This window comes from Barbus barbus (assembly GCF_936440315.1).
Source record: "Barbus barbus genome assembly, chromosome: 13".
NCBI classification, from domain to species: Eukaryota; Metazoa; Chordata; class Actinopteri; order Cypriniformes; family Cyprinidae; genus Barbus; species Barbus barbus.
In genome coordinates, this window is record NC_136741.1 from 19,862,993 (window position 1) to 19,877,388 (window position 14,396).

The 14,396-nt window shown below is 35.9% G+C and overlaps 1 protein-coding gene across 1 annotated transcript in view; it reads left to right on the top strand.

The window, feature by feature from the left end:
- The window catches only part of LOC306879540 (low-density lipoprotein receptor-related protein 8-like), a gene marked incomplete at both ends in the record, with an annotated part of 172,944 nt that overhangs the window by 84,715 nt on the left and 73,833 nt on the right, over positions 1-14,396 (top strand). Inside the window, one exon of the mRNA XM_079432561.1 lies at positions 279-401. Coding sequence (XP_079288687.1) covers positions 279-401 — 123 coding nt within the window. The remainder of the gene's footprint in view (positions 1-278; positions 402-14,396) is intronic.

Consider the following 14,396-nt stretch of genomic DNA (forward strand, 5'->3'; position numbering starts at 1 on the left):
TTAAGTTTTTCTTTATTTCTTATAACAGTTGTTATCAAGTGCAAGTCTACTATTGTTTCTCAAGTGATCTAATTTTGTCATTGCATCTCCTGCAGACTAGAGTTAGTAGTGCTGTTTGTTTCACTGTTGTTGGAAAAAAGTCATTCCACCTTCCACTTAACTTGACATGTGAAAAAGCAGGTACATCAGAACTGACCTTTGACCTCAAATAGACCTCTTGTGTAAACAGCTTTAATGTACATGCTCTTATACTTAAGTTTCTCTCTTTTCTTCAACAGCAAAAAAGACATGTGCCACAACCGACTTTGCATGTAAGAATGGGCAGTGTGTCCTGGCCCGATGGAGGTGTGATGGAGAACCGGAGTGTCCAGATGGTTCGGATGAAGCAGACTCCACCTGCAGTGAGTAGCCTGAGTGGATGAGTGTGTGTGTGTGTGTGCGTGTTTTATTCTGTTGACTGATTCTGATCATTTTTGTCCAAATAAAAGCATGTAAAACTTTAGTCAAATTTTATTTAAGGGAGCATCATATCTTGAATATAATTTCAGTGCCATATAAAAAATGTATTTTATTTTGTTGTTTTAATTTTATTTTATTCAATTTAATTATTTAAGTTACACTACCATAAGTTTTTCTTCAGGGTTTTTTTTTCTTCCTCCCAGTTTTACTTAGCAAGGGTGCATTAAATTGCATAAATGCCTTTCTTTTCTTAAATCAACAAATCTTTAAAAATTAAGTATTTTATATAAAAAAGCTTGTAAAGAAAACAGCACAGCTGTTTTCAAACATTGATAATATAAAGCACCAAATCAGCATATTAGAATGATTTCTGAAGAATAATGTATACTAATGGCTTCTGAAAATGATAATTAATTACATTATATTTTAAAATATATTAAAATAATATTATTTAATGTAATAATATTTCACAATATTAGTTTGTAACTGCATATTTGATCAAATAAACAGCCTTCCAAAAATATTGCCTGAAACATTGAACGATAGTGTAAAAATAAATATTAACTAATTAAATAACAGCAGTGTTATATAGCCTTGAAGTATTTCTTAAATTATCAAGCATTGCATCAAGGTTTTCCAAGTATTTATTCAAGTAAACAGTCAGTAATTAAAAACAAATAAATAAATTGAGCAGCGAGTTGCTTTCGGTTTTTGTTAATATTGTTGTTTGATTCATTTCAACAACATAATTGACAGCAGAGTGTCTGTTAGGGTGCATTTTTACTGCAAGGCCCAGTGAACAGATCTGATATTTTGACACTTTGTTTCAAATCAGTGTGTTATCGTGATAAAAAATTAGGAAAATTAATATGTATAGCAGTTAAAATGTGTGTTTTTGACAATGTTTCTGCATCCATTATTGCTCATTTATTTCAGATTGGATTATTGTAATAACACCATTTGGAATTCACCCTATGGGTTTCTACTTTCAAAGGCTGTGTAAATACTGCATATCCATATATTTAGTGTCTTCTGTGCTGCAGTAAACCTATTTGTCATGCACATAAACTGAGATAATGTTAGTGGAGTTTTGACTTTTATTTGCATGCATCCAGTTCTTTTTATTTTGTTTTTCTACGAAGGATTGCCTGTGGCTGTTTGGCAGTCTCAGTAATTGTTATTTTAAGCTGTGGACTGAGCCTCTCATTGGCCATGTGATGTGATTTTGCCATTAGCTGAATTAGGCTCCAGCTGCTAATTGGCAGCAGTAATGCTCACGCCCCCCGGCATACTCACTCTCTTGTGTACTAGTAATTGATATTGTCCACTCAGATCACGTGCCAATCACATTTTTACACACAGTCCTTGTGGTCTGATTTGGTTGTTACTTCATTTCTGTCTCACTTTCCTTTACTACTTGACATCCGAAAGAAAGTGGAGCTTCCAGATCAGTGATCGTAAGATCAGATCGAAAACATGATCAACTACGATTTGGCTGTGTTTTTCTTCTGGCTACAGCATCCTGGCCAGGAAAGAATGAAGGAGACCCTAGGCTATGTTTGGAGATATACCATGCTATATTGTATGCTTATTTGGAACATTATGCAAATTTTCTGTATGCATAGAATCTGATTGACTTTACATTGCCAATGTTCAGTATTCAATGTCTTTCTTTTTTTCTTTCTTTCTTTATCTTTCTTTCTTTGCCAAAACTTTAAAACGAGTTAAAAGTAGTAAATAACAGTTTCAATGATGGTTAAGTATGCACAATACACAGTAAATAACAAATTGGTTATTGGCTAACATGGATTTCTAAAAGATTTTTTGGTTTTGATGGAAATTTCAATGTTCATGTTAATTCCCCCCAATTTTAACATTTATATAACCTTTGCCATCATCTTACGTTTACTTAAATTATCTTAAAATTGCTGTAAATTTATCACCTCTGTTGAATGAAATGTATATCAATATTTCAGTCTACATTATAATGTGATGCCTAAATTCACTTACTACTTATAAAACAATTGATTTTAGATTTTAATATTTGAAGAGTTTATTTGCAAAAACAGATAACAGTTTTTATTAATTTTCATAAATCATGTTTTTTGTTATGTTTTTATTGTATTTGTGTTAGTTAGCTGTATTTTTTTCGTTATTATTATTTATTCAAAACAACCCAACTGCAGTTTGATTGATATTAATTGGAATGCAGGATTGAAAAAAAAAAAACATGATTTTTTTTTAACAGTTCTAAAAACGGAGTTATCTGTTTTTTCAAATGATGTCTTCATTTGTATGATTTTTTTCTTTCTTTCATGTATGTAATATTTTTATTTATATAATTGTTGAATTTGAATTTATATTTGTGTGTGGGGGGGGGGGGGGTGATAAATGTCTGATATTAATTATAATTTAAATGGCAAAAGTAGAATACTACAATTATTTTTTGCATTTTCCAATCTTCATTATTAAGTTGCATCCTTCATGCTGCCTCTCTCCATCAGCATGTTCTTATTTTGCATATCTTTAAAATTGAAATGGAATGTTAATGACAACTGTGCCATAAACGGATGCAGGTTGTGTGCTAGTTTCAAAGCTCCCACCCACAGAGACCATCAGCATATGATGGACAGGTGTGAAATTCTGTGTGTTACTGCCATTTGTCTCTAGTACGACGTGGATTTTACCACCGAATTGCAGAAACTTTAGCTTTATTTGCTTGTTAATGTCCAATCCAAATCAGCTCACTTGCATGTCTAAATGTTGATCAAATGCACTGAGGTAAAGGCTCTCGTATAGCTTTGAGACATACAGTCCACTCACACACATACATATACACTCACCGGACACTTTATTAGGTACACCTTGCTAGTACCGGGTTGGACCCCCTTTTGCCTTCAGAACTGCCTTAATTCTTCGTGGCATAGATTCAACAAGGTGTTGTAAACATTCCTCAGAGATTTTGGTCCATATTGACATGATAGCATCACGCAGTTGCTGTGGATTTGTTGGCTGCACATCCATGATGCAAATCTCCCGTTCCACCACATCCCAAAGGTGCTCTATTGGATTGAGATCTGGTGACTGTGGAGGCCATTTGAGTAAAGTGAACTCATTGTCATGTTCAAGAAACCAGTCTGAGATGATTTGAGCTTTATGACATGGTACATTATCCTGCTGGAAGTAGCCATCAGAAGATGGATACACTATAGTCATAAAGGGATGGACATGGTCAACAACAATACTCAGGTAGGCCAATTGAGTGTTTAAACGAGCGTTAGTACCAATTGAGCATTTAAACGATGCTCAATTGGTACTAAGGGGCCCAAAGTGTGCCAAGAAAATATCCCCCACACCATTACACCACCACCACCAGCCTGAACCGTTGAGACAAGGCAGGATGGATCCATGCTTTCATGTTCTTTACACCAAATTCTGACCCTACCATCTGAATGTTGCAGCAGAAATCCAGACTCATCAGACCAGGCAACGTTTTTCCAATCTTCTATTGTCCAATTTTGGTGAGGCTGTGCGAATTGTAGCCTCCGTTTCCTGTTCTTAGCTGACAGGAGCAGCACCCGTTGTGGTCTTCTGCTGCTGTAGCCCATCTGCTTCAGGGTTCGACATGTTATGCGTTCAGAGAAGGTATTCTGCATACCTTGGTTGTAACGAGTGGTTATTTGAGTTACTGTTGCCTTTCAATCATCTCTAACCAGTCTGCCCATTCTCCTCTGACATCAACAAGGCATTTTCGTCCACACAACTGCCGCTCACTGGATATTTTCTCTTTTTCTGAACATTCTCTGTAAACCCTAGAGATAGTTTTGCGTGAAAATCCCAGTAGATCAGCAGTTTTTGAAATACTCAGATCAGCCCGTCTGGCACCAACAACCATTCCACGTTCAAAGTCACTTAAATCCCCTTTCTTCCCCATTCTGATGCTTGGTTTGAACTTCAGCAAGTCGTCTTCACCACATCTAGATGCCTAAATGCATTGAGTTGCTGCCATGTGATTGGCTGATTAGCAATTTGTGTTACCAAGCATTTGAACAGGTGTACCTAATAAAGTGGCCGGTGAGTGTATGTATTCCCACTAGTCCAAGGTCAAAGCTAGTAACGGTATCCAGACACATTCTCCCAATATCCCTTTACCTGTGTTAGATTGCTTTTCAAAATTGCCTTCAGCTTTGCTCTGATAGGAGAAATTTAGAGGCCTTTTAACAAAGTCACATGGAGTCACATGGAACATAATTCTTCATTGCTTCTTCACACAAATACCTCTTTGTGCCTCAAATAGTCCCCAAACATTCACCTCCCTCTGGTAATGTAGAATATAAGTACTGGCATGCCATTACAGCAGACTATCATGTTCTGCTCAACCTGGTAATATTAAGTGAGTAATATTGAAAAACAGACCGGGCTCTGTGGTTTCTCAGTATGGGATATCTTGATCAATGGGAACAGCAAGGCAGTCATTATGATTGCATTAAAAAGTAATAAACAGGAGCGTGCGGACATGACTCAGGTGCTTGTTCAAAACCAAATCTAGGATCATATGCTGGCATGATTATGAAAAATGAGGTGGGTACCTTGCCGTGATTGGGTGGTAATTAATCAGCTTGATGAAGTGTGTGCTTGTGTGTATTTGAAAGGAACATTTACAGTGCTGTGTGTGAAAATTAGGTTTGGATGAAGGGTCATTTCTAGGCCCCTCTAGCTGTTGCAGGATGGATTTGCATATACTGGTCTCTGGTCAAAATGTTTGCCTTTTTATTGTTAAACCTTTATGTCTTCATACAGACCTGGACAAGAAATATTATTATGGTGAATTATAATAGACTGTGAGGTAGGGATGGCTCGATACCATCATTTTGGCTTCGGTACTATACAAAGATGTCGATACAAGAATGTAATACCTCGGTATCGATACTAAATCGATATCATAGGGGACAAATAACCAGCCTCAAAAGATAAGTGAATTTAAAACAATTTTGTTATTAATTATAATAGTAATAATAAAACAGATTCATATCTTAATACCTTTGTATCAAACTATAACAAAAAACCTGCAGGGAAAATAGGTTACATTTTGATGTTGGAGGAAAAACAAAAATAGGCTAACTGAAGTAATAAGATGAAAATATATTCAAATCTTCTTATCTTTTCAGTGCAAACACATAGTGCAAACAGAATGCGCAATTAATGCAACAAATGCTGCTTTATTGTAAAGTGTTATTCTAACAGTCAAAGTAATATTCCAAATCATGTCATTATTTCTCTCTCTCTCAGATTGTTTTCAGATTTCAGACTCGAAAGAAAAGAAAAAGCATTAAATATAAATCTCTCTCTCTCGGCTGCTTCATATTAGCGGTCGGCAGCGCGGCAGAAATATTCCCTTCATATCATTGATACTAAAATTAATATAGCAAAACTCTTGCTCAATTCAAATCCAATTAATATTCGACTGTATGAAATTCAAGTGCATATATTACATGACCAAAACTTCCCTGGTTCTAGCGTGTGTCACATGCATGTTTGAGCTTACTGTATTACATCTGTTTGTGCGTTGATCAGATGTAAATAAAAGTTCAAATTAAATCTGAATTTATGAATGATGCACTCACCTGTCGATCTCTTAATTATCTGAAAAGATCAGGATGAGCAAGCGACAAATGCTTAAAAAGATTTGATGTGTTCCTGTGGCAACATGATTTAAGCCTATAGCAACGCTTGCATACAGGTGCAGTAAGGTCAGTTCCTTCACCTCTGTCATCTGTTTTGTATCCAAAGTAATGCCATATTTCACTTCTACTGTTCTCTTTATTAATTAATTTCAGGTGCGCTGATATTTTCATCCGTTTGATCCATCGCGTTGTTCTGTTGTCACATTTACCGGTTGCACAGCAATTTTGGGAAGCACTTTGAAACTGCAGCGTATGTAATACAGAATTGAGCAAAATTATTATATTGTACCATTTGAAATATAATATATACCAGTATATACCGCGCATCCCTACTGTGAGGAGGAGCTTAATTAGTGGTGCTTGCTAATGCAACAAGTTTAAATGTTTTATTTTTTTTTTTAATCCTTGTAAATGCTATAAGTCTGTTTACTGTAGGAATCACAACATTATAATTGTGGAGAAAAATATATTCATTTGAGTTTACATTTACTTGTGATTGTTAAATGACAGAAAAGGCGATCCAGCTGAACTGATCCAATGAACTTTCACTGTCATGCTACTGTTCAAAAGTTTGGGGTTGGTAAGTTTTATTTAAATGCTTTCAAAAGAACCCCAAATTACCCTATTTTTGAAGGGTAGTGTAAAATCTTGTTTAGTTTTTGTTTCTGTTTTATTTTAAGGAACCACCTAACAATGCCCTTTTAACCACCCTTTGCTACCACATAACAACATGTTCATTTCAGTGAGAAAATATCAAAATGTCCTTGATTTCTTGCTATGCTTTAAAACGGTTGGAAGTTCAAACAAGTTATACTTCTACACAACTCAGCAACTGAGTGCTGCACATTCAGTGTCGATTAAATCAGGAGAGAAAAGGACAAGCAGCCTTAGGCATTGACATTGAACTGTAATTGGCTTCCAGGTGAGCAAATAAAAATATATCTGTAAACCTTTTTTTCCAAGAAACGCAAAAGTATAGAAAGCATTCAACATTCTTGCAAGACCTCTGCTTCTGAGAACAATCACCTCAATCAATGTGTGGCAATGTTTCTCTTTAGTTACACTCAAAGATGTAATCTTGTGTTTCTGTGTAGGTTATACTGTATAACCTCTCCTCCAACATCCTCACATTCTGCTTTGGCTATTTTTTCAATTAACTTCTGTCCTTAATGTTACTTTCTGAAATGTGTCCATCTCCAAGATTGGTCTCATGTTAACAAGATCTTGAGTCTGATTGGATTCATTATTCTTTAGAAATTGGTTGCCCCCCCCCCCCCCCCCCCCCCAAATACTGCTGGATTTAAACTAAGGAAAATAAGGTAGACATTTCATTAGATGCTTTTGTAATTAAAAAATTGAGGCAGAAATGCATAATCTTTTGCTTCGGAATAATTCATTTCTGCGAATTTGCTTTTTAAGACCCTAAATATTGTTATGAAGAAGATTTGAACTATTTTCAGTTTTGGTCTCCTCGTCTTCATGTAAATGTTACAGCATGAAATGGGATTTTATTCATTTTTGTTGCCTGAATTGGCTTAATCACAGACCTCTTCATGACATAACAAAGGTCATTCGCTTTTAACTTGCTCAGAGTAGTTTAATAAATGTAATCCATTTCACACTAATTAATTAAACTCACTTGACTTTGTAAGTACAAAGCATGGTTATTAAAACATAACATTTGTGGCAGATGAGTAAAGCCCTGAATAGACATTACAGTGGCGTTAGACGAAGAATTGTCTTATTTCAACATCAGCAAATGCTTCAGTGTTTAAACTGAAATTCAGTGAACTCCCTCTATATAAAATAATCAGTTATGTTATATATGTTATATTTGTATAGGTTTCTTGTCAGTTTGCATTATCATTCTGACATTTTGTCATTCACTTGACTCTTATCAGTGTTGCTTTTAAATTGATAGCTGACAAGTTGAGCCAGGAGACAAAAGGCCTGGGCCTATTATAGGCTTGCACAGGAGTTTTGCTACATAATTATTTTAAATATTACGGAGGGATCCAGTCAGATGCACCGGATGGGTTCAATTTCATGCTTCAGGCAGCGGTTCCCTGAAGTAATTTCCCATGTGGCCGCACTCCAGGAGCACTGCTGCAGCCCAAGAGCAAGCCCCAGTCTCCTGGCCATGCGCTCCTTTCCCGGTTGCCAGTGCGGGGCATCAGCACAGCCTGATTGCTTCTTAGTCACGCGGTTTGTGCTGGCGTTTGAATTTAGCGCCCATCAGTGCTGATTTTTCTCACTATCAGACTGAGCTCAAGCGCCAGGAATCAACCGCTGACTACAAAAGGTGAAGCTGTTGAGCCAAGTTGTTTTTTAATTATTTCTCCACATTATTGATAGTATAGCGAGGACAGAAAACAGTTGGTAGAAGAGAGGAGGATGGGATCAGGAAATGGCACAGGCCAGAATCAAACTCCTATGAATGAAGCTCAGTGTTTTCGAGAGCATGCGCAGGTCAAATAATAAGACTTTGTTACTTTAGGTACACTACCAGTCGAAAGTTTTTGGACAGTAAGATTTTTAATGTTTTTTTAAAGAAGTCTCAGCAATCCTGCATTTACTTGATCCAAAGTACAAAAAAAACCTCTACAAATTTGAAATATTTTTACTATTTAAAATAGCTTTCTATTTGAATGTATTACATTTTTAGCATCATTGCTGCAGTCACATGATCCTTCAGAAACCATTCTAATATTCTGATTTGCTGCTCAAAATACATTTATTATTATTATTATTATGTTGAAAACAGCTGAGTAGAATATTTTCAGGTTTCTTTGATGAATAGAAAGTTCAGAAGAACAGCATTCATCTGAAATAGAAATTTTTTGTAACATTATAAATGTCTTTATCATCACTTCTGATCAATTTAAAGCATCCTTGCTAAATAAAAGTATTAATTTCTAGAATTTCTTTCCCCAAAAAAACATTTATAGTGACTCCAAGCTTTTGAATGGTACAGTGTATAATGTTACAAAAGCTTTTTATTTCAGATAAATTCTGATCTTTGGATCTTTCTATTCATCAAAGAATCCTGATTTTTTTTTTTTTTTTTTTTTTGGAAGCTGGGTACAAAATCCACTTGGCTTATAAATGTGACGGGGCAATATACAATTTGTATGGGCTTCTTGTATAGAGGAATAAACCAATTCGGCAACCAATTTAGAAATCCGCTTTGTCTAAAACAAAGACACAATTACATATTAGAATAGCTCTTCGAACTCTCTTATATCTTATAATTAACTAATCAGCATTGCTTTTGTTTATGTTTTCCCAGACTGTCAGACTAATTAGTGTTGAACTAAACCTATCAAAGACGGAGGCGTCTCATGAGAGCAGGTCATGTCAAAGTGGCATTAACTGGCTGTGAAGTACTCGGGGATTTTAAAGTGGGCTGCTCACACTGTTCAAAGGACTGGTTGGATTGGGTCAAGAGGCTTTATTCCCTGCAGGCACATTTAATTGGTAGAAGACGTGGAAACATGGACAGGGCTCTGTACTTACTTGCATGGTCAGTTTGACAGGCATGAGTGCGTTTGTGGGTGTGCATTGAGTTAAAATGTCCTTTGTATGCATGCATCTTCTTGTAGGGGAAGATCATAAATATTAAACATGTCACCTTTACAAGTTTACGAAAGCCAACAGAGGTCAGAAGGAACAGGAAGCTGCCGGCTTCCCTTGTAATCTCAAGAGAATAAACATCTGCAGTGTTTGCCTCAACACCGATCACTCCTGGATTGGTCAACATGATGAATGGATAGCTTGCTTAATTGTGCCCCACTGGACACGATCTGCAGAAAAAGATCAGCTTTAGACATCTGCCTTACTAAAAATGCGCTCTGATCATCCTTTGTGTGATTCCATCAATTTCATTTTTACTCGTAATTAGTGACCCTTGATCTCACCAGCTCCCTATTGATCCTTCATCAGCCCCTTCAGCCTTGGGCCAGATCACCATTTCAAGTCTCTTTAGGTCTTAATGACCATCTTGCACAGGGTTTCCATTGAATTAAAATCTTTCTAAGAAAAAGGTCAGTGTATAGTGCGATTACTCTTTGACTTGATATCTTCAAACTTTTCACAATATAAAACCACTAAATGGTTTGGAATAATGACGTTGCTGTTTAATTATGACGTAAGGTCATTATTTGATGAATAATCTGACTCTTAAAATCACAAACTGCACATTGTATGAAAGAGAGAGTTGTTGCTTTGGATTATTTTTCTCTGAAATAACTGCAAGGTTAAATCATATTTATATATAATGGCACAAAATCATATTGTGAACTGTTGTAAAATGATGCTTACAGTGTAATATGAATGGAAATTAACATAATACCAATATTTACTCATTCTTACATCGTACAGAAGATTGCACACCGTCCTTAAAGTATCACGTTATAGTGTAATTTTAATTATTTATGCTAATTAACTAATATCAATCCTCAATGGCATAAGAATTAGAAAAGCAATGTTTAAAAAAGGTATTTGATCCAATTTTCTTGAATAAAATGGTAATTATTTTAGTTTCTCCCTTTCCTTCCTTCCTTCCTTCTTTCCTTTCTTTCTTATTATTAATTTAATAAGTAAATATGAATGTTACAAATTAATAATGGATAGTGAAAAAAGCATGAACATGATACCTGTAATATTATCTCTAGTGGCTGCATTCGTTGTATCCATATGCATAAATTAAATCTATTCCATTTTTGTACATCGTTGCTTCTAGGCAAATTTAAGCTACGGTATTTTACATAACACAAATAATTTGTATGCCTTAAAATGAGACAAATGTGGACCATAATTTGCTGGGAGAAAAATGCATTAAGGCAACAAGCGTGTCCTTCTTGTGAAATATAAAGACGTTTTCGTTGAAGAATAAAAAAGTATAAAACATCACATTGTTTTTGAAAGACTGAAAAATTGAAGACAAGAATAATGTGCTCATACGTCCTCTCACTCCCTTGTCTCTCTGTTTCTTATTATTCATCCTTGTTTGGAAAAAAAGCAGTATTGTGTTGCAGGTGAATTAAAGCGATCAGGCTTTCATAAGCCGCAACTATCTTCATTTATAGTGTATGTCAGTATCAGTGTTGCAGAAGATCCTTCAATCTTGGCTCACCTGAGCAACCAGGCAGACAAATGTTCCATAACACATGCAGCAAATTAGCACTCTTAAAGAGGCAGCAGCTTTTATTAGTTCAGCTTTTGTTGAGTCACCCACTGAATGTTTCAAAAAAAGACAGGAAGGAAGCTTAGATTTACCTTTATTAAGAAAGCCACACTTGTGGCTATATAATATCGAGTAATTGCATCCACACACTTATGTGAGTCATAAAACTTTATATTCATGTTATAATTAAGGTGAAGTGTGACAGGTTTTTTTTTTTTTTATGTGAAAGTGCTTTCTTCATTTTAAGGTGCAGTGTCCTTGAAGAGTATTACAGAGCAAGAGTATTGTTGTGGTTCTGTAATAAAAAAAATATTGATTTATTGCTAATGAATTCTTATGGTAAAGCAGAGATTTTCTCCACTGTTTACATCATTGCATCTGCACTCTTTAAATCCGAATTCACTGGAGATGTCTCAAATGTGGAATCCCTTCTACATGCCCTCTGGCACAGGACAACAGGGTTCGTTTTGTGTGAAAAGATAGTAGATGGGAATCATTCACGTCTGGCTCGTTTCATAAAATGCTTTGATGCACACTGGCCATCGGAGAGCGACCTGCAGTGCTTGACCTAAGCATACGTCCAGAAGTGAGACTGCCTACAAACCTATATATTGGGGAAGCGTCCAGTGCTTATAAACCCAAGATGAGTGCCAAATATTTGAAGTGATGCCATTTGACTTTCAAAACTGGTCTGCCACATTAATGATTCATGGGAGGGTAGTATGAATCGCAGATGTGATTGCAACAGAGGAAGGATTGACTTGTTTTCATGCACGTGGCTTGAAGTGCTGCTGCTACATCACAATCAAAAACAGCTTCTTCAGTTTGTAAGTCAACAAACAAGGACAACACAAATTTAAAAAGCAGACATTTATTATAAAAAGTTGATTGGTGATTCAAATATGTTTTTTTGCTCTCTTGATGTTTTAAAAATAATTGAAGAATTCAGAAAGAAAAACATTATTTTGGAAGACCGCAGAGATTTGTATTCGGATCAGCTTTATTTGCATGTAAGAATGGTGTTTTTGTCCTCTTGAAGCAATATTTAGTCATGAATTATTGAATACATCCATAGGGCACTGTGCTATTTCTTTTGCTAATTTTCCTCCAATATTGTTTTTTTTTCCCTGACATTGATTTCTTATTTCTTTTAAATGTGTCATTTAAATGTCAGCTTGTTCAGAAATGTCCCTCCAGTGCAATAATCCACTGTATTTCCCCACTCATTGTTAAGATTATACCTCCAGTGGGCCAAATCTGTAGAGATCCACTTGAGAGCCGGAGAATGTGTAATTAAAGCAAGACCGAGACTATCGATTTACAGCTTATAGGATTCCTGTCATGTGTTTGCCATAGACATCAATTTAGTGGCATGCTTGTGTGTGCACACAGACAAGGGTAGCCAATCACAACGTGTTGTTTTGTTAGATCGCCGGCTTGTGTGTGTTCGTAGCTTAAGCCCTCCTAGTCTGAAATCTATTCAGTCCCAGCCAGGCACATCCCATGGTTTAGTAGCCCGTTTTTCAATACGGTGCGTGTTTGGGGAGAAGTGTGTCTCACCACAGACTAATGAAGCTGTAAATGTGGTTTTGCCTGTGCATGTGTTTTAGACTGTCATTTGTGCCGGATCAGCACGTCTGCTAACAGCAAAGGCGTTATTAGTGGCATCTGATGCACTTCATTTGTCTGGACGCACGCCTGCCCCCACCCGCTTTTTCATCAGCATCTTTCTTTGTTTTTCTGTCGCATCTTTTATATAAAATGCAGAGGTGGCATAATGGTACAGTGATGGTATCAAATGGTAATACCATAGTTCTAATACTTGGTAGAATAGACATACCTAAGTGTGCTATACAGTAAATTTCACCTTCACAAAAACTTGCTCTGAATTATGGTGGTCAACCATAACCAATTTTTTATAAAAAAAATTATAAAAACAATTCTGAACATTGCAATAAATTTTATTTAAATTTTTTCATAGGAAATTATGCTAAGGTTTTTGTCTGCATTTATTTGATCAAAAATACAATAAAAGCAGTAATGTTGTGAAATAGAGAGAAAGAATCTGAATATGCTTTTTTCAAAGAATGCTATGCATCCAAAATAATGGTAATAGCATAATACCATCTTTGAGTGATAATAGACTTTCTTATTTATGTCAATGTTAAATTACCATCCTTTTATTACCTCCTCTTAGTGAGATTGTGTGGCGTAATATTGTCTCTGATTGTATTATACTGTATTGCCATCAAAATGTATATAACCTTCCCGCCAGCTGATTTTCCTGCTGTCATGAGTCTGTGGCGCTTGTTCTCTCTTTCTTGTGTTGTCTTCATTTTCATCCCTTCATTCTGCCATATTTCTTCATCTTCCCCCAACGCTCTGTTGATCTCTGTCCATTTCTATCCATCTCACTCTGATTTGTATCAGATTTATTCCCTTATGGGTTGAGTGGTGAAGTGAAGTGGAGACACAGGGGAGTTTTATTGATATAAATGGCAGCTCTCTCCTCATGCCTTACAGAGCAGCCGTCTCCTATGGAATATGAAACACTCACACAGTGGATTCGCCTTGCACTTTAATCTTCTTCCCCTGCCTGAATGAATGTAACTGTTGCGATTTTCTACCTCATCAATTTGTTACTTTTATATTATTCTAGGTATAATTGATGTCATAATTTTAATCAACTGCTCACCTTATCACTTTGGGTCAAAAAAGTAACTGAATGATAAACTGTTTGAATAATTAAAATCATGCACTAACAATTTAAAACCGTAAAAGCTATTTAAATACCATTTACACTTGTCCAAGAAGGATCACTGCTCATGACATCAAGTCTTTTCCCCCACCCAAATAGTATTGAGTGAGTATTGATTTGGTGTTATTAGCTTAATTGGTGCAAAGCACCATGGAGACATATCACTATAGCTTAGCTGTGGTCCACACCGGTTTTCAGCATGTTTTAATTATTTTCTCTCATTCTGCTGTACTGCTTAGAGGGGGGAAAATTCTGTGTATAGATTTTCTGTCAACTGTTTCAACCTACCACATTTATTTCTCTGTGTCCA